Raw genomic sequence first — 19,910 nt, 5'->3', positions numbered from 1 at the left:
GACTTTTAGTCTACTAAATTAAATATTGTTAAAAACACACAAAAATAAATTTTGTGTCAATTATTTCGCCTTGTTGGAATTTTCAAACCAATGTTAACGTTTAAAATATAAATTAAAATGGAGTTCTACAAATTTAACGCAAAATCTATAAATATCTAAATTTGACTTTTGTATTCTAGATACATATACCGAATCACAAAAATATGTTTTTTTGCGAACAGAATAATTCTTTTAAATTCGCTTTATCTTATATTTAAAGGCTTTTGAAAAAGTACGTCAGTTTGTTTAAAATATTAAAATAATCCTGATATTTATATTAAAACCATCGATAATGCTTCGGATTCCTTTGTGTTCGTATCTTAATCACACGATAGTCTAAATACATTACATTGAAATAAGATAAAGGATTACACCAGTAAGCTTACTAAACGATTAGCGTTATAAAAGTGATGTTTTGAAACTGTTTTTTTCAGTAGCTTTGTGACACCAAAGGTGAGTAGCAGTTCATATTAATACATATTATCTGGATTATTGAAAATCATTTTTATTTACTTAAGTTTTATTTGGCAAATACCACTATTTTATTTATAATAGTAGTAATTCTCAAACCAGATTAAAATTAAAATAGATAAAGAATACCACAAAATGACTGCCGAATCAATAAATATAATAGCTCAAATAAAATTGAAAGACCATAAACCATAGACCATTTACCATAAGTAATATTAAACTATATTATTTTTTGACATTTCATCAAAGATGAAGAAGAATATGGAAGTCTGGGCATTTACGGGGCTTACGACCGTCATAGGCTGGTTTGAGTGATCACTTTACACACGTGTAACATTCACCAATTCTACCCATTATTGACAACCACACTACTCAAATTCTTCGAAGTTCTATATATATGAACCAATTTAGAAACTTTGTTCTTGAATCACTAGAACTTCACTAGAGACATCTATTGGTGAGATGTAAAGAAGCTTTTTTATTAAGCAGAAACTCTTATATTAGTATATGTGTGTAAAGTGATCACTCAAACCAGCCTATGACGGTCGTAAGCCCCGTAAATGCCCAGACTTCCATATTCTTCTTCATCTTTGATGAAATGTCAAAAAATAATATGAAAATAACTCCTGTAATTGGAGATAATCCAGATTTTGTGAACAAGTATTTGGACACACTCAAAATGTTGTAAATATTAAACTAATTATAATTTGTATGTATTTGTATAATTTTTATAGTTTTTTTTTTAACAATTAATTTGTTGTTTTCATTATCCGAAAACTTGTACTAAGAAATGGCAGTACAAAACTTTAATCTAATATACATTAATACTACTACTACTACTACTACCATCACGCCGTTTCCCCGCAGGGGTAGGCAGAGAGGATGGAACGCCACACTCTTCTGTCCTGACATACAGGACATCGCCTCCTTCACATCCATACATCTAGACATACATGCCCTCCGATTACGCAGACTTTTGACACCGCCAGATTTTAGGTTAATATATATTAATAATAATAATAAAACCCTTATCCCCACCCAATGGTGCATAGGGCACTGTGTCTTATAAACGCAGTGTTATCATGATCGTTTTACACATGAAGGAAAGGTGATCAGCCCTCTACTTCAGGTACCAGTCCATGGTAATATTGAATAAATATTACAGTGAAAAAATTACTTATGTTTATTTTTACCCCCCTTGGGAATCGAACCCGGGACCTCCAGAACGGTAGCCGAGCGTACTGACCATTACACTACGGAGGCGGAGATTATTAATTGAAATTTTATTTTTAAACTTTTATACACAATTAATAGAGAATATTGTCATTTATTGATTTGTGGTATCCATTTTTATTATTTAAGTTTTAATTGTGAATACCAATATTACTTTAAATCTAATTTGTCACTTGTTTCGACGCATTCCGCATCTTTTTCGAACACCATATTTGTGGTATTAATGCCACATTGTGGTAATAGTGGTATTTACCAAATAAATATTAAATTAAAAAAAGAGAACTATTCATTTTACCAACAATAGGTTACCTTAGTTCTCGTTCGTCCAATGGACAATGTAGAAAAAAAAAATGTCTTTTAGTAAGAGATTATCCATTTATTTAAGGGTTCACTCTCAAATATTTAATTCGTAAGCGACCGGTTGCGCGAGAACCCACGTGTATTATGCGTACATTAAAAAAATATATGTTATTTGGAATTTGATTATTGGAAGACATGTAGATATTTTTAAAAAATGTTTTATTTTTTTTAGTCCTTACTTCTTTTGTGTTCAAAACCATATATTTATTTAAAAGAAAAACTTATGTTTTCAATACGAAAACGGTGTCTTAAGCAAAAAAAAATACGTTAAATTTTACCTGCATTTAAAGAAAATCGTGTTGCAGGCCATCGATTGTCTTCGTGGCTTAAGTATTCGTTATCGATGAGAATAGTTTTCTGTTTTTTCAAGTACCAACAAACTGGTATAGATAAATAAATGCATTATTGTCACAGATCGTTGACACCTTAGTAAACAAGTAATACATATTTTATTTATTGTTTCACCATTAACTTTGTGGTAAGACATCGCTCACTCCTTTCAAGAACGTCATAAATCAAAAAACTTGATTTTTCAGGAGAACGTTTTTAAAATTTAAAAATATAACACAATGTATTAAAAATAAATATCTAGCCACTTTTTGAACTTTTTACTGTGCAACAGATCTTTTTAGGTAAAACCTGAAAAGTATATTTAGTATATTTAAAAAAATAATTAAACAATACCTTTTCTTCAAAATGCGAAAACAACATTTTCTGCCCTGTAGCGAGTAAATATTAAATTTAAAACATGCCTCTTTTGCTGGGATATAGTACATTTTCTGGGCATTCCGAAAACATGCACAACTGAAAATTGACCTTTTTTGATTTATAACGTTCTTGAAAGGAGTGAGCGACATGTTAAAATGATTTAAGAAAACACTTGTTTTTTACCACAAACAATTACCATTTACATTACATTTTACCATTTTAGTTATTATACAGACCTGAATGATGGAAGTTGAACTTCTGAAACATGTAGTCTATTATAAAACTCAAGTGGTAAAAAACAAGTGTTTTCTTTAATCATTGTAAGTAATACATAATAATCATTACTTCTACAGAATGATAATAATGTTAATATATTATTAGACTAAAACCAATATTTTTAGCTTTTCCACTTTATTTTTATTTGACCAGCGACCGGGTTTCGTCATTACCGACATCGTCAGACTGGTGATGTTAGTATACCAGCACTCGCCGAGATTTTAGTCTATTGGTTTCGAGTCGCACCCGTCTCTTCGTCAGGACAACCACTACACCAGCTTGCAGATAATACTACACGCCACTACCATAGCATTATTCACACACTTACGAATACACAAAATGTTAATCATATGCATTTTGAGGAGACATATGCACCTTAGTGCATGTTTCTCCTTAGACCGAAGACAAACATGCACTAAAGGGCAAAGACCAACATGAATTAAGGCTGTTTGTTAAAAATAGGTTAGGGATATACGGTTTTAATACTAAACAGTACTAATATTTTGTAAAAAAGACCGACCACAAATTTATTTTAGTGTGTTATTTCTTAAAGTATATTTTTATTAAAAATTTTCATACATTTTTTTCATTTTTAATAAAATATATGTTATATGAACCTTAAAGGTTTGCATACTTCACCAAAAGGTTTAATATTTTTACATATTAAATATGAACATCATAACTTTTGATTGTATCCAAATACTTGTTGAAAAATCTGGGTTTGCTCCACTTAAGGGTTCATAAATGAATAAAGAAGTCTTGGTATTTACAGAGCTTATGACCTGTTATAGACTATATGTAGGAGTTCCAAAAATTTGAGTAGTGTGGTTGTTAATCATGGGTAGAATGGTGAATGTTGCACGTATGTAATGTGACCCCACCAGCCTGAGGCCATATGCTCTGTAAATACCCAGACCTCTATATTCTCCTACAATCATCATTTTAACAACATTTTGAGTGTGTCCAAATACTTGGTGACAAATCTGGATTTTCTCCAATTATAGGAGTTATTTATCATATTTTTTTTTGACATCTCAACATCGATAATTAAAAAAATATATATACATCATCATATATTATAGATCAATCAGAACCTAAAATCTGGCGGTGTCAAATGTCTGCGTTATCGGAGGGCATGTATAACTAGATGTATGAATGTGAAGGAGGCGAGGAGTTTATGTCAGGACAGAAGAGTGTGGCGTTTCATCCTCTCTGCCTACCCCTGCGGGAAAACGGCGTGATGGTAGTAGTAGTAGTAGTATATCATAGTTTTCAAAATATCAGTACCGATTTTATAACGTGATTTTTTTCCATTTTCAGATGAAGCTTATACTATTGCTGTTCGTGGGCACCCTGTGCTTATCCTCGGCTCTGGATAGGTACGATGGCTACAAGGTGTACAGGATGTGGCCAAAAACTCAGGAGCACAGGGACTATCTCAAGACCCTGGAGGACAGTGATGAACTGGACTTCTGGGCTGTAGGCAAATTGATCGACATGCCAACTGATATCATGGTGCAACCCAAGGACCAAGAGAAGTTCGTCCAGGCAATGACCAGCGCCGGAATGGTTCCAGAAATTTTCATCGAAGATGTTCAAGCGTAAGACATGTTTTTATTAACCTTTCCGTGCGTACTGCCCTCACACCATGGTCTTGGAAGGCAACTATCCCGGCCATTCTCATCCTCTTCTAGTGGAACTGAAGGCCTGTTGATGACATTTAACAGTCCGGCTTCTCCTGAGAAGTTTTACGTGGTTTTTTCCCAGCAATGACCAAATACTGAGAAGTTCCTGATTGGCCCACATTAACCCTTTCCACTCTGACCATTTTTTCTCATAACTTATCAGCTACTCAGATTTTAAAAAAACGCGACGTTTTTCTACCATTAAAATAAATATTTTGGTTCCCTAATTTTGGGACACTCTGTCTGGCAATTCATATGACCATGTTAATTAAGATTGACTGTATTTATCAGAAATATTTTCTGGTAGAATATACTTGGGTGATAGAGAAATCAGTGATTAAAGTTATACCTGCGCCGGGTCAGACATTGTGGCCCACGGAGCTGCCTACTAGAATCATACGGGCCAGAATGTCTGGGCTACAGAGTGGTAAGAGTTAATTTATCCTTCATATTCCCAACACGAACCTAATCTAACCTAGCCACGTTCCCAATTCGATTACGTACGCGTTTTTATCTATATTAATCGCCAGAAGTTTGGCGTTTTATTAACTCTGCCTACCCCTGGAAAGTGGCGTGACGATTAGTCAATTAGTTGATTACTTATTTAAAATAACTTTGTTACACTTAGTGTCGTTATTTCATGACTTTATGGTTAATGGGTTGTGTACCTTTATTGCATAGTAATCAAAGCTGTTTTGACTAAAAGAGGTACGTGTTGGGTATAAGGGTACGTGCAAAAAACATTGTTGATTGATTTCATTTAACGATATCCATATTTTTTTTATAGGAATATCAACTTGGAAAAAGTCGGTGACTTCGCTCGCGCCGGCATGACATGGGACAGATACTACCGTTTGGCTGACATCTACACCTGGCACGACGAGCTGGCAGCAGCCCACTCCAAGGCATCCGTCATCATCGGGGGTAGCACCTACGAGGGTCGTCAGATCAAGGGGCTGAAGATCAACAACGGAGCCGGCAAGAAGGCCGTCTTCCTGGAGGGAGGGATCCACGCCAGAGAGTGGATATCACCGGCCACCGTCACTTACTTGACCAACGAGATCCTGACGAGCACGGATCCTACATTCAAGAGGATTGCTGACAGCTTCAACTGGTATATTTTCCCGGTGACAAACCCCGATGGATACGAATTCACTCATACCAGCGTAAGTAGGCAAAAACATTAGATCTCCTTATTATTTTTCTTATTTTTCCTTCTTAAGATCTGATGATTTGTCTGTTAGGTACCCATCTCTCTTTGTAAATACCACTATTTTAAGAAATACATAAAATAATTTACGTGACGTTGGGTCATTGACTGGCCGATATATAAGAAATATTATCGATTAGTAGTATCTTGTCTTCAGACATGATTTCTTAATCGAATTGGTCATCACCGTAATGTTAATGTGAATATAATTGAATAATTTATCAATCTATATTCATAAGTGTAATCATCACCATTTTAGACCACTTATAAAAACACTTATTGCAAACATTTAAAAAAATCTAACTTCTATTCTTAAAGAATCATCTTTTCCATTGTAAAAACAAGAGAACGCGTTAGAGTACTTGTATGGATTACAATCCTTTAAGTTCCATAAAAACTAACTAGCTATCGTGCCGCTCTCGAAGAGAGAATAAAACGCCACACTAATCTGCCTTTGAAAACAATCCTCGCCTCTTCCGCATTATGCATATTCTCATGCATATTTTTTAACTTCCTTGATCTATACACAATTAAAATTTTCGTTAAATCTCTTAAAGGTATTTACAAGTAAAAACTTAAACCCACATAATACTAAACATTTCTTATTATAAACAGCGTACTTCTTGACAACAGCGGTACTTGGCTTCTTCCGTATATTAGATGAATTATTGTTCCACTGATTTTTAATTCCTACTAATATTATCATTGTGATATCATTACCCACGTCATTATAAGCGCCCTTAAGGTATTATTTAACAACAATAGCGCTATACAAACTTATTTTAATATCCACTATTTGTTTTTACATTAGACAAGACTGTGGAGGAAGACCAGAACCGTATATAGCAGTTCCTGCATTGGAGCTGACCCAAACAGGAATTGGAATGCGCATTGGATGGGTAAGGATTTTTTTCTTTAATGCTTTTCGCAGATACTTTGTGGCACATTTTATGAACTTTATAAGATCAAACAACTTTGTTTTAACCACTTTTTTAACCAATTTCTGTTCCTGGAAAGAAAAATTCCGCAAAGTAAGTTTTTTTGTGTGTTTTCCACTTTACGTATGCGTGCTCGGCTTCATACTGTTTTTTGGGTGATTCCATTAGTTATTATTTGGAGTTGCTACGCAATGCACAATAACATTTTGGATTTAGTTTTTGGTAAGGAATGTAATTAATTATGAGTATTTTAATGTTTAAGAATTCAATAAACCCTGATGATGACAAGGTTGACGTGGTGAAACCACGTTTCTCCTCTAGCCTGGCAAAAATAATCAATTATCAATAGTTTAATTTAATTAGTCTTAGGAAAAAAAAAAAAAAAAAAAAAAAATTCTGTGCGCACAAATATTTTTTATGGCTCCGACCTTTTATAATTTACCTGTCGTAAAACTAAAATGTATTAAAAGGTTTGAATCATAAAAAAACGGTCGCCAACCCGCTGGCCTTTGTGTAAAGGGATTATTTCCCGGCGGTTTTTATTATTATAGTAAAAACATTTGTTTATGATATAGCGCAAATAAAATAAAGTTTGCTAATTGATGTCTAGACGTTGAAAATTTTGGGGGTGGATACAAGCGCACCGTCAGCCAATGAAAAATGGTTTCGAGGGCGTGATCTTCAAGGAGAGAAACCGAATATAACGGGAAGAAATCAGTGGGATCGCTCTCTTGGAAGCCGGAGGACTTGGAAGTCGGACTTGGAAGTCGATCTCTTAGAAGCCAACAGTTGGAAGGATCAGTTGGGAGGAATCAGTCGTAAAAGGAAAGACCGACCAGTCGGACTGGTCGGAATAATTAGTTGGAAGGAAAAGTTGGTCGGAATCCGCATCCGGGAAATCAGTGGGATCGAGGAGTTGTAAGCAGCAGTCGGGAGAGATCAGGGGGATCAAGCAGTCGGGAGAAATCAGACGAAGAAGCATACCTACACCAGGTTTTAAGACTTAAGTGAGGAGAAGAGCGGGAGCTCTACGCAGGGAGAGAGAAGATAGAAAAAAGGTATTTACTCATCCGGAGTATCAAAAGCAGACCCACGCCGGGTCATAAGCCTCAAATTAAGAGCTGAAGCTCTACTAAGAGAAGAAGAAGATAAGAAGCAAGAATCATCGCACGGCGGCCCGTCATAAGAAGAACCTCATCCCAGCATCCAACGGCGCAGCTTTTTCACAAAGGATCACGGCGACCTCAGCATCACGGCGCATCTTTTTCACCAAAGGTTAGAATAAGTTTAATTTAAGATAGGATTAATTAATTTTAAGCTAATTTAAGATAGCGGATAAGATTAGTTTAAGTTAAAGTCACTTTCGTATAATTTTTATATTTTTAATTAAATCAATTTAAGTATATTTTTTTGTGCTGAATTTTCTTTCATCTCCCTACCCCTCTTTCTAATATTCCCAGGGTATATCAGCTTGATAAGGTGGGCGACGTCAAGGTTCTTGTTGAAACCGGTAGGTTAAAGTGTATTTTATAAAAAAGTGGTTAAAACAAAGTTGTTTCATTTTATAAAGGGTAAGGAAATCACTATTAATATATCGTATAGTAAAATATATAACTATCATCATCACATGACTACGTCCCATTGAGTTTCAACATTTTCTTCTTTTATTGACGTATGTCCCTGTAGAGAGAACTTCAGTATGAAATATATTTTTTGGCCACTATCGCGCCATTTGGCCATATCTCCATGGCTTTCTCCCAGGTCAGTCCAGCATCCTGAAGTTCCGCTGAGAATAGTCGGTGAATGGTCGTCAGTGGTGCCAGATCTTCGGGGTCGGAAGAAGAGACATGAGGGGTTAATGTTCTCAGGAGGCATTTTAAGGACATGTCCCAACCATGTCCATTATTTCGTCTTCAGGACTTCCATTACAAGGAGCTATTTGGATCTTCCACGCACATCCTCATTCCTGACGAAATCATACCACATAGTTAATTAATTAGTATTTAATAATTATATATCTTTACAGAACAAGGCTCAAGCAGTGTATGCACCTCTGAAACGTATGCTGGACCAAGAGCTTTCTCAGAAACAAGCACTAGAACCCTCTCAGAATACATTAGGTCCATCAGCTCTGAACTGGTAGCATACATCGACTTCCATTCCTACTCCCAACTCCTCATGGTGCCATATGGACACACCACTAACAAACTTGGAAACTACGCAGAGACTGTGAGTAGACCAAATATTATTTACTTTAATTAATTGTAATGATGAAAGTAGACTGAATGCAGTCAAAATGCGATCTCTCAGAAGAATGTGGGACAAAACGGTGTATGATAGATGTTCGAATAGTGAAATAAGGAAGGAATGCAAAGCTGAGATAATCATTATCGATAAAATTAATAAAGGTTTGGACACGTAGAATAAATGGATGAGGAAAGAACGGTAAAAAAAAATATAAGACGAATGAAATTAGAAAAAAGGAGCAAAGGAAGACCGAGAAAACTTGGCGCGATCAGATATGCCAGATACTTTTAAGTGGTCAGGTTAGGGGGTCGAAACAATCGGCGGGTACGTATGAGTAGATGCATGAACGTGGAAGAGGCTTATATTGTTTGCAATGACAAATTCGTGTGGTATTATTTTACAGGCGTGATGGTTAGTTAGTTAGTTTTTTTTATTGCTTTTGGCAACGGAATCAGAGGATTTTTGTAATATATGGAAATGTTTTAATTTCTAGGTCGCAATTGGAAATATAGCTATTGCTGCTTTGGCGCAGAGATATGGAACAAGGTACTCTCCTGTCGGGAATATCGCTGAAACTATCTGTAAGTATTTTGAAAATATTTTAGGAACAAAATAGTAGTATGGATCAATTGAGAGATGGCGTGACGAAGCTGTTGTCCTTGGGGTCATCTTTTTCATACTTTCATCACACAAAATTATGGAAGCGAAATAAACAATTGACTCATGAAGGATGAATGCTGTTGAAATACGATCCATCAGACATGTCGTGTTGAAATGTCAATGTGTGACAGAATTAAACATGAAAATATAAGATAATAATCTTAGGTTGAGATTGGGATTGTTGAAAAGATTAAGAAAGATACTTTGAGGTGGTTTGGACATGTGGGGTCAATGGAAGGTGAAAGAATGACGATAATAGTATATTTGGCAAATGTGAATGGAAAAACAGAATTAGAACAACCTAAAAGACTTTGTACGATCAAATCAATCAGAACCTGAAATTGGGATGTGTTAAAAGTGTACATAACAGTGTGAGCAGATGTATGGATGTCGAAGAAGCTGTCAGTGTATCTCAGGACAGAGTGTTTCTTCCCCCTGCCTAACCCTGCAGCAGAATTGCGAGATGGTAGTAGTAGCAGTATAAGTATAAGAACATTTTTTTAATAACGAGTTCAAGGTATCTTGCATCCCTTTTATCACTGCGACCATATTAGGTCTACTGTGTCCTTTGTATCATAGCTCACTCTCAAGACCTACATGAGTCAGCTCATGACCTGTCTTGGTAGTGAGAGCTTCACCTTCTCGGACCCAGTTGTGGTCTTCCAAGGATGTGACTTCGTTTGCGAGTGCGTCACAGTTATAGATAATGTGGATTAGTGTTTCGTTATCCTCCATACAAAATCTGCCGACTGGGGATTCATGTAGTCCAATTTTAAACATGTGTTTCCTCAGTCTGCAGTGTCTTGTCAAGTTCCTGGTTAGGATCCTTATTTGTTTGTAGTAGTACATTATCTATCCCTTTTTTCAGATCCCGCTAGCGGTGGTAGCATTGACTGGGTGAAACAAGAGTTCAACACCCCATTGGTCTACGTTTACGAGTTGAGAGACACTGGCAGATACGGTTTCGTTCTTCCTACAAACCAGATCATCCCCAACAATTTGGAAATCATGGATTCCATCATCGCCATGTTCCAGGAAGCTGCACGAAGAGGAATAGTCACCCTGGTTTAAGCACATTAAAAAATCAAATGATGTATAGGATGAGGTGTGTGAAACCCTCAACCACGTATTGAAAATCGTACATATATCACTTTTTAGAATCCCAATCAGAACGCCTATGCTGGTAACAGTTGACAAAATACTTAAAAACAGTTTATAATACGAAAAATACAATAAAAATATTTTTTAACACTTACTCCGTGATTTTTATTTTTAATCCTACTACTGTGATTTAATTATGATCTCAACCGATTTCGATCCAAACGGCTTCTCCCTCGAGACTGACTTTGAATAATAAGTTGTTTGAGTCGAAACCGGTCGACGTTACAATTTAGTTATAATGACATATATAGTGATTTTATAACAAGACTATGTTTTAAGTTATAAGTTACAACAATAACAACGATCAATCAAATATGTCAAGATGTATTATACTCATTTATTGTAACTGCAGACAGTTGGTAGAATTCCATATTGAATTGTTGGGTAATTTATCCAAAATTATAACAAGACGAAACGCGTCAAATATCATAAACTTGTGTAAATAAAGTAGAATTCAATCCATTAACTGTGTTTAATTTTGGATATATTACCCAACAACATACTACACTCATTTCATTAAAATATTTTTATTTGTTTTTATCTACTCATGTACCAGTAAATTTCTTACTTTGTAAATTTATGTAATTTATCTTCTTTATAAAATTTCATTTTATATTATGTGTAATTTCTAGATTTTAATATAAAATAAATTTATTATTTTAATTAACGTTTCATCACAGAATTTATTTATAAAGACGTTCTTTAAAAATTTTTGAAAAAAATATATATATATATTGTCAACGTTTAAATTTTGAACAACGATAGGTTTTATTATTTTTCGATATAAACATATTAATAACAAACAAAAAAACTTAAAACTGTATGAACAAATATCTTTTATCTGATTTTAATTAAATATAGAATTAAACAGTCTGTTGAGATTAAAGTATTATCAGTTTCTGGTAATTGTGTTTATAATTTGATTGGAAATAATCAGAGGTAATCAAGAGATACTGATTATTATTAGGTAAGTTAGTATTACCAACAGATATAAAAGCAGCTAATTCGGGTTTTGAAACAGAAGTGAATTACTCATCAAGGTAAGAAGAGAAAAATCTTTAAATTCTCATATTTCTTTAATCTTTCTTCTGTTCTGATTTTTTTTATTTAATTTATTAGATGAAGTTCGTCCTTTTGTTGGTTTTGGGCACCCTGTATCTGGCGTCAGCTCGGGATACTTACGATGGCTACAAGGTGTACAGAATGTGGCCTAAAACCACGGAACACAGAGACTACCTGAAGAGCTTGGAAAATAGTGACGAATTGGACTTCTGGGCTGATACGAAGCTGATCGACAAACCAACTGACATCATGGTTAAACCAAAGGATCAAGAGAAGTTCGTTCAGGCTATGATCAGTGCTGGAATGGAGCCAGAAATCTTCATCGAAGATGTCCAGGCGTAAGTATCAATGATGGTTTGATGAAATAAATATTTTAAAATTGTGTATTTTTGGTAATAATATTATGATGGGTATGTTAACTTTCACTGGGTTAAATTTTGGACATTTTATCTCAAGGTTTAGATTAAAAAATGAAAAAATACATCTTAAAATCCGGGAAGCTTGAATGAACTTAAATAGATGATTCCAAAAGAAATGCATCTCCTTTGGAATCATCTCTTTAGGAGATCCATTTAGATGGAGTCAAAAGAGAGAGCTCTAAAAACTTGAGTAGAGTGGTTGTCAATCATGGGTAGAATGATATTTTATGATTTTTGGTTTTGCTAGCTTGATTTTACGTCTGATAAGAGTTTGGAGTGTAGGGTTTTTAACTTCCCCGTAAATCGTTGACTGATTGTATGTAGGTACTAAATATAATCGCGTATCTTTATAGACCTGAGACAGAACAAAATAACATTTAAAAAGTGAACGTAGTACACAGAAAATTTTGTTTCTATTTAATTCATTTCTTGCTTTAATTGATATTTTAAAATACGTAAATTCTAGACGTATCAATGGAGAAAGAGTTGGTGACTTTGCACGCGCTGGTATGACATGGACGGCTTACTACCGCTTGGATGACATCTACACATGGCTTGATGAATTGGCCGCAGCTAACCCAAAAGCAACCGTGGTCGTTGGTGGTTCTTCTTACGAAAATCGACAAATCAAAGGATTGAAGATAGACAATGGAGCAGATAAGAAGGGAGTGTTCTTAGAAGGAGGAATGCATGCCAGAGAATGGATCTCTCCAGCTACTATTACCTATTTGGCCAATGAGATTCTGACCAGCACTGATCCAGAGTTTAGACAGATCGCTGATAGTTTCAACTGGTATTTGTTCCCTGTCTCCAACCCTGATGGATATGAATACAGCCACACCAATGTAAGTAAAGATTAAAGAGGCCCGAGTTATTTCTTCAATCTTATATCGCTCACTCCTTTCAACAATGTCATATATCAAAAATCGGCAATTATCAGTTGTGCATGTTTTCGGAATGCATAGAAAACGTACTATATCCCAGCAAAAGCGGCATATTTTAAACTTAATATTTACCCGCTACAGGGCAGAAAAAGTTGTTTTTGATTTTGAAGAAAAGGTATTGTTTAATTATTTTTTTTCAAATTATCTAAATATTTTTCAAATGGAGAAAAAACATTCAGATTTTACCTAAAAAGATCTGTTGCACATTAAAAAATTCAAGAAGTGGCTTGATATTTATTTTTAATGCATTTTTTTATATTTTTAAACTTTAAAAACGATCTCATGAAAAATCTAGTTTTTTTTATATATGACGTTGTTGAAAGGAGTGAGCGATATGTGTTATCATCACTTCTTACCATTAATGATATCGTGATATAAGATAATATTTTATTATTTATTTTGTATTCTTATTTAAGAAACGTCATATTTGAGTTATGCCACAATACTTAAACGTTGATAGTGTAATCTTTTCACAATCTTTCAATTGTATCATTGACTTGTCTTTTTTTTTAAATCATAATTTTATAAAACTTGTTCAGATAAGATAATTGTGTACTCAGAATCCAAATGATGCAAAAATAATCAAAATTTCTAGATTTTTTGTTGTCATCAGCTGTCGGTGAGGATACGACTTTTAGGTTTCAATTTCTTTTATTATCTCCATGCTTAATGAAACTCAGATCTTTGAAATGAAGTGGAAGTTAGAATAGTCCAAATATTACGATAAACTTAAACGAGGCTGTCTTGCAACGGATGCACAAATACTGGTAGATAATTAAATCCACATAAGACGAAAAATTAAGGATATTGGTTATTTAACACAAAATCAAAAGTTTGGTTCACAACAAAAATTAATTCAAGAAGAGGTAGAAAAGAACTGAGAAGTAGAAAGAAGAAATATATCATGACTGCGCTTGGTGTTGGAGTGAAGTTGTTGTTCCACACCGCAAAAGACAATGACTAGTAAGAAAGAAGAAGAAAAAAGATAAATGAGTATGGCAATTGTTGGTAAATATTGATGAATTTTAATATTGCAGACAAGACTTTGGAGAAAGACTAGAACTCCTTATTCGCTTCTTTGCCATGGAGCTGATCCTAACAGGAACTGGAATGCTCATTGGATGGGTAAGTTCTACCAAAAGTAATGTGGAATTTTTTGTTTGCAAGAAACACATTCTTAAATTTAAACAAACATAGAGATTTTATAACTATTTCAATTTGACAGAACAAGGCTCCAGTAGTTTGTGTACCTCAGACACATACGGAGGACCCAGTGCCTTCTCAGAGAAATGCACTTCTACTCTTTCTGAATTCATCAAAACTATTGGAAGTGATCTCGTCAGCTATATCTCCTTCCATTCTTACTCCCAACTGCTGATGGTTCCTTACGGACACACGACAGCCCATCTTGGAAATTATGCTGAGACTGTAAGTTCTTATACTCCATTCTTATTCTATGTTTGTCGATAACTATGATCTCGTTCACTGGGTGTACATTGGAGACTTTATTTAATTGGATGTGGCTTAAAGGTTTGTTTTTTGAGTTTTGCATGCATTTCAGAGGTTCTATTATCTAGATACATTTTGAAGTTGGAATCTTCTATTGTATTAATGAATAATGTGTGGTTTGTCTGCTTCTGTACACATACTATATTAAAATGCGCTAATAAAAGAGTGGCAGACTTTCGAGAGAGACTGATGAAGAGATCCAACCTTATTGTAAAACTGTTTGTGGAGTACCTACAGATGGGCGTTAAACATGAGATAGAACTGAAGCTTATTGTTGCAAGTGCCAGCAAGTTGATCTTCTAATACCATCTCCCGTCAATTTTTTGCTTTTATCCTATTATTTTATTATTGTTATTTTGCGATTTTATGTTATTATATAATACTGTTGTTTTAAATAAAAAATATAATAATTGTAATGAATGTAATATTTTTATTTTCATTTTTAAGGTGGCCATTGGTCAAATCGCCATCGAGGCTTTGTCCAAGAGATATGGAACTAAATATTCCCCGGTTGGAAATATTGCAGAAACTATTTGTAAGTAAATAGGATCATCGTTTTTGTGATATTATTTCATTTGATCCATCATCTATAATCTCACATTTTTTGTTGAGTAAATTCGATATTGGTGACCCCAACGTTGTATATTCTTTCTGAAAAACCTTAAAATTGAAACTATGTCATGCATTCTCTATTTCGATTCTAACTTGATTTCGATTTCCTTTAAATAATTCGAAATCTAATTCGGTTTTCGGATTCCATTCTTTAAGAAGAAGACACTTCAAACGCATTTATCAATCGACGGGCAGCATCAACTGGCAGATTCTTGCGAATGCTTCTTATAACAAGATCCCATAACAAGAATACAAGTTTGATTCCAGACCTCGCTAGTGGCAGCAGTCTTGACTGGGTGAAGCAGGAATACAACACCCCATTGGCCTATGTTTACGAGTTGAGGGACACTGGAAGATATGGCTTCGTACTCCCTGTTGACCAGATAGTTCCAAACTGCTTGGAGATTGTTGATTCCCTGGTAGCAATGTTTCAAGAAGCTGGAAAGAGAGGAATTGTAACATTGGTTTAAAATAAACGAGATATTTTGAAATCCCCAAATTTTATTATTCTTCGTCTTAGTCCTCATTACTGAGGGTTGTAACCCTTGTCGAAGCAATGACTCTTCTCCAGTTATCCTTGACTAGCATTCCAGCTACCGAAGTGTCTGTTGCTGCCTTACCTTGAACGGTCCATCGTGTGGGATCTTTCTCTACCTCTATTCCCCTCCAAGCTACCAATCACAACCAGTCGTTCCAGGCTATCCTCATTGCCACGCTCAACGTGTCCAAAGAACTGGAGAATCCGTCGTATACAGACATTGGTAGAGTCAAGTCATCAAAGTGTAATTTTGTAATGTAAAATTTTTAAACTTATCTGAAAATATACACATATGTAATTTGAGGGATTAATGATTTTCTTACTTCCGTTAATTATTACATTATTATCATATTATTATTCTTGCCCAATAAAAACAGCTAAACTGTGAATTTTAAAGGTGGCTCATCTTGATATAAAATATGTATCGTTCTTCCCTTTTCTATGAATGATGATGGAAGTCTGAGCATCTCAAGGCTGGCGATCTAGCATTTGGCTGGCTTAAGCAATCACTTTATACACTTGTGTAATGTTCACCATTCTGACCATTATTGAACATCCTTATTGCATTAATTTTTGAAAATTCTCCGCCTACCGGTAAGGTGTTCGATGCATTTGTTTATAGTGAAGTCTTAATACAGACGAAACATCTTATACATACGAATGGAATATATGTACAAATCTTTGCATGTTGACTTCTCAATATAGATAATCCGGTATCCATCTAAATAAATGTTCTAAATATATATTTTTTAAAACCAACCATTGATAGCTCCAGTGAACTCACATACGTGTAAAGAGTCATAAGATTTATGATATATGTAGGTGTTCCAAAAAAATTAAGAATAGTGTGATTGTCAACCATGAATGTAGAATGCTGAATGTTACACGTGTGTAAAGTGATTACTTCACTAGCCTCTTTAATAAAAAAAGTATTGTAATAAATTACAATATATTTTTATAAGTCAATGGTTTAATTTAATAATAATAAATAATAAAACCCTTATCCGCACCCCAATGGTGCATAGGGCACTGCGTCATATAAACGCAGTGTTATCTTGATGGTTTACACATGAAGGAAAGGTGATCAGCCCTCCGCTTCAGGTACCAGTCCAGGGTAATATTGAATAAATATGACTGTGAAAAAATCACTTATATTTATTTTACCCCCTTGAGAATCGAACCCGGGACCTCCAGAACGGTAGCCGAGCGTACTGACCATTACACTACGGAGGCGGACCAAATGGTTTAATTTACATATGAAATTATTTATACGCTCATGGACTTTTTGATAATTATTAAATATAATAAATAATCACACACGCACATATAAGGGCAATGATAGCAAATCTAAGAGTCCTCTTTAAAATAATTTTTAAAGAGAAATGTACGGAAAATATCACTCTTCAAAAAAATTAAAAGTTAAATTATATAAACGTATCTTCTTCAGCAAACCCTCAACCGCACACGATAGTGCATAGGGCACTGTATCATATAAACACATATCTTGATCGTTAACACACGAAGGAAGGTGATCAACCCTCCGCTTCAGGTACCAGTCCAGGGTAATATTGAATAAATACTAGAGTGAAAAAATCACTAATTTTAAATAAATCCCTCCATCATGTATAAATATTTACTGATAACTCTAATTTTTCTTCTAACACTCACATAATTGTCGTTAAAATCAATAAATAGCTATATAGAGTATGGAAAAATAAAAATAAAATATATGTGTATGATGTACAAAATGAGTTATGTATTTACACAGTTTTTAACAGATTTCTATTGTCATGTGTTGATAGCATTAAAAAGCAAACATCAATATAATTATAGGTCAATGGCAAATACAGAAATATGTGTAATGACCCTTCAAAAGTCGTCATCCAAATCGATCGACTGACTCGATCGATGAACTTCGTATTAACGAATGGGAGAACAGAAAGAGGACAATGTATAACAATAAAATGAACAATATAATATTTATTATATTATTATTAGAATTTAAGTTTAATTTAGATTTCAAAATTTTATAACTAATTCATAATTTGGCCTTAGTGTGGTAGTAGGTGTAATAATTTTAGTTTGTGAGAGTGGAATTAGTGATTTGTATCTATTATGTGATTTGCGAATTCCAAAAAATAATTAGAAAATTTAGATTCTATCCATCTCAGGATGCCTGAAAAATGCTATATGGAAAAACCCTGAGATGAAGATCGGCAGCAAGATCAAGATATACAAAACTTGTGTCCGACCCATCATGACGTATGGAATCGAAAGTAGAGCAGACATCGTTGCCACAAAAAACACGCTTAGAGTGTCAGAAATGAAGACTCTGAGAAGCATAACAGGCAAGAGTCTTCGAGATAGACTGAGAAATGCCAAGATCAGGGAAATATGCGAGATCGAAGATGTCGTTAGGTGGGGAAGGCAACGAAGAAGACAATGGTATGCGCATGTGAGGAGAATGGAACCATCCAGACTCCCCCACATCGCATTGTACGGCCAACCCCATGGTAGACGACTCCCGGGCAGACCACCAAAGAGATGGGCCGATAGCAGGGAATTGACGTCGCAGGAGGCTAATCCTTCTTAAAAACAGGCCGTAAGGCCTACAATAAGAAGAAGAAGAAGAAGAAGAAGAAATTAAAAAAAACTGAAACTGTAATAATAATTTAAAAAATAGTAAATTTACAACTTTAAATGCCCAGGCCTCCATATTACTCTTCATCTTTGATGAGATGTCAAAAAATAATAATATATTGTTTCAAAATTCTTCCCCTTTGCTTTCCATTTTTTCTTTATTTTCAAACTTGACATTCACGGTTACATTGCGATTCGCGTCATCTTTGAAGAAGTACGATCCAATGATGCCACCAGCCCATAATCCGCACCAAATAGTAACTTTTTCTTGATGCATTGGTAGCTCTTGCAGTGCTTCTGGCTGATTTTCACTTCGAAATCGACAATTCTGTATCCATTCAGCCAAAAATGAGCTTCGTCGCTGAACACAATTTTTCAATAAAAAAGTGGATCTTCAGTGTATTTTCTAAATTTTAAATTGTTTTGAGTAAAAACCTGATACTGGAAAAACCCATTATTTTGTTTTTCATGTATTCATACGTCACAGCTGACTTCTAATTTAATCTTATCGCTAATTAAATGATTATAAATGATTTACTTGTGATGTTTTGAATGTTTTGTTTACTTGTGATGTTTTGAATGTTTTGTTTACTTGTGATTTTTGAAAGAGAAGAATGCAGATCTGAATGTGAAATATTGGTAAACGGAGAGATCTTGGAACAGGTAGATGATTTCGTGTATTTGGGTAGTATGTTTTCTAGGGATGGAAAGATTGATAAAGATATAGAAAGGAGAGTGAATGCTGGGAACAAAGTGAACGGTGCACTGAAATCAGTTATAGCAAATAAAAACCTACCAGCGGAAGCTAAACTGGCAGTGCACAACGGAGTCCTGGTTCCAACTCTAATGTATGGAAGTGAAACATGGAGTTGGCAAAAGAAGGATGAAAGCAGACTGAATGCAGTCGAAATGCGATCTCTCAGAAGAATGTACGACAAAACGATGTATGATAGATGTGCGAATAGTGAAATAAGGAAGGAATGCAAAGCTGAGATAAGCATTATCGATAAAATTAAGAAAGGTGTGTTGAGATGGTTTGGACATGTGGAACGAATGAGTGACGAAAGAACGGTAAACAAATTTATGAGGCGAATGTTAGTGGGAAAAAAAGCAGAGGAAGACCGAGAAAAACATGGCACGATCAGGTATGCCAAACACTTGAAAGTGGTCAGGTTAGGAGTCGTAACAATCGGCGGGT

General features: G+C 34.7%; 2 protein-coding genes across 4 annotated transcripts; both read left to right on the top strand.

Annotated features, from left to right (window-relative positions):
* Window positions 1–404: 404 nt before the first annotated feature.
* Window positions 405–11,449, top strand: LOC148305658 (zinc carboxypeptidase-like). Of its 3 annotated transcripts, none has more exons than XM_088266376.1 (7): window positions 405–492; window positions 4,408–4,688; window positions 5,560–5,938; window positions 6,794–6,881; window positions 8,947–9,149; window positions 9,661–9,748; window positions 10,696–11,449. In XM_088266376.1, the coding sequence occupies exons 2-7, from the start codon at window positions 4,408–4,410 to the stop codon at window positions 10,896–10,898; spliced, it is 1,242 nt and encodes a 413-aa protein (XP_088122502.1). In that variant the 5' UTR covers window positions 405–492; the 3' UTR covers window positions 10,899–11,449. The 3 variants fall into 3 exon arrangements, with proteins under 3 accessions (XP_088122502.1, XP_088122504.1, XP_088122503.1); XM_088266378.1 differs by lacking the exon at window positions 405–492 and adding an exon at window positions 1,377–1,506 and having other exon boundaries at window positions 10,696–11,082; XM_088266377.1 differs by lacking the exon at window positions 405–492 and adding an exon at window positions 3,029–3,131 and having other exon boundaries at window positions 10,696–11,082.
* Window positions 11,450–12,013: 564 nt separating this feature from the next.
* On the top strand, window positions 12,014–16,383 carry LOC148305657 (zinc carboxypeptidase-like). The gene is made up of 7 exons (XM_088266379.1): window positions 12,014–12,028; window positions 12,108–12,388; window positions 12,936–13,314; window positions 14,451–14,538; window positions 14,639–14,841; window positions 15,370–15,457; window positions 15,802–16,383. Exons 2-7 carry the CDS (start codon window positions 12,108–12,110, stop codon window positions 16,002–16,004), a joined length of 1,242 nt encoding a protein of 413 aa, XP_088122505.1. The 5' UTR covers window positions 12,014–12,028; the 3' UTR covers window positions 16,005–16,383.
* The last annotated feature ends 3,527 nt before the right edge of the window (window positions 16,384–19,910 follow it).

This window comes from Brachycentrus maculatus, unplaced genomic scaffold, assembly GCF_059751285.1.
Source record: "Brachycentrus maculatus isolate JH-2025_06_01 unplaced genomic scaffold, ASM5975128v1 h1tg000266l, whole genome shotgun sequence".
NCBI classification, from domain to species: domain Eukaryota; kingdom Metazoa; phylum Arthropoda; class Insecta; order Trichoptera; family Brachycentridae; genus Brachycentrus; species Brachycentrus maculatus.
Note: the sequence above shows the minus strand (reverse complement) of the source record. Positions and strands in the feature narration are given on the sequence as shown.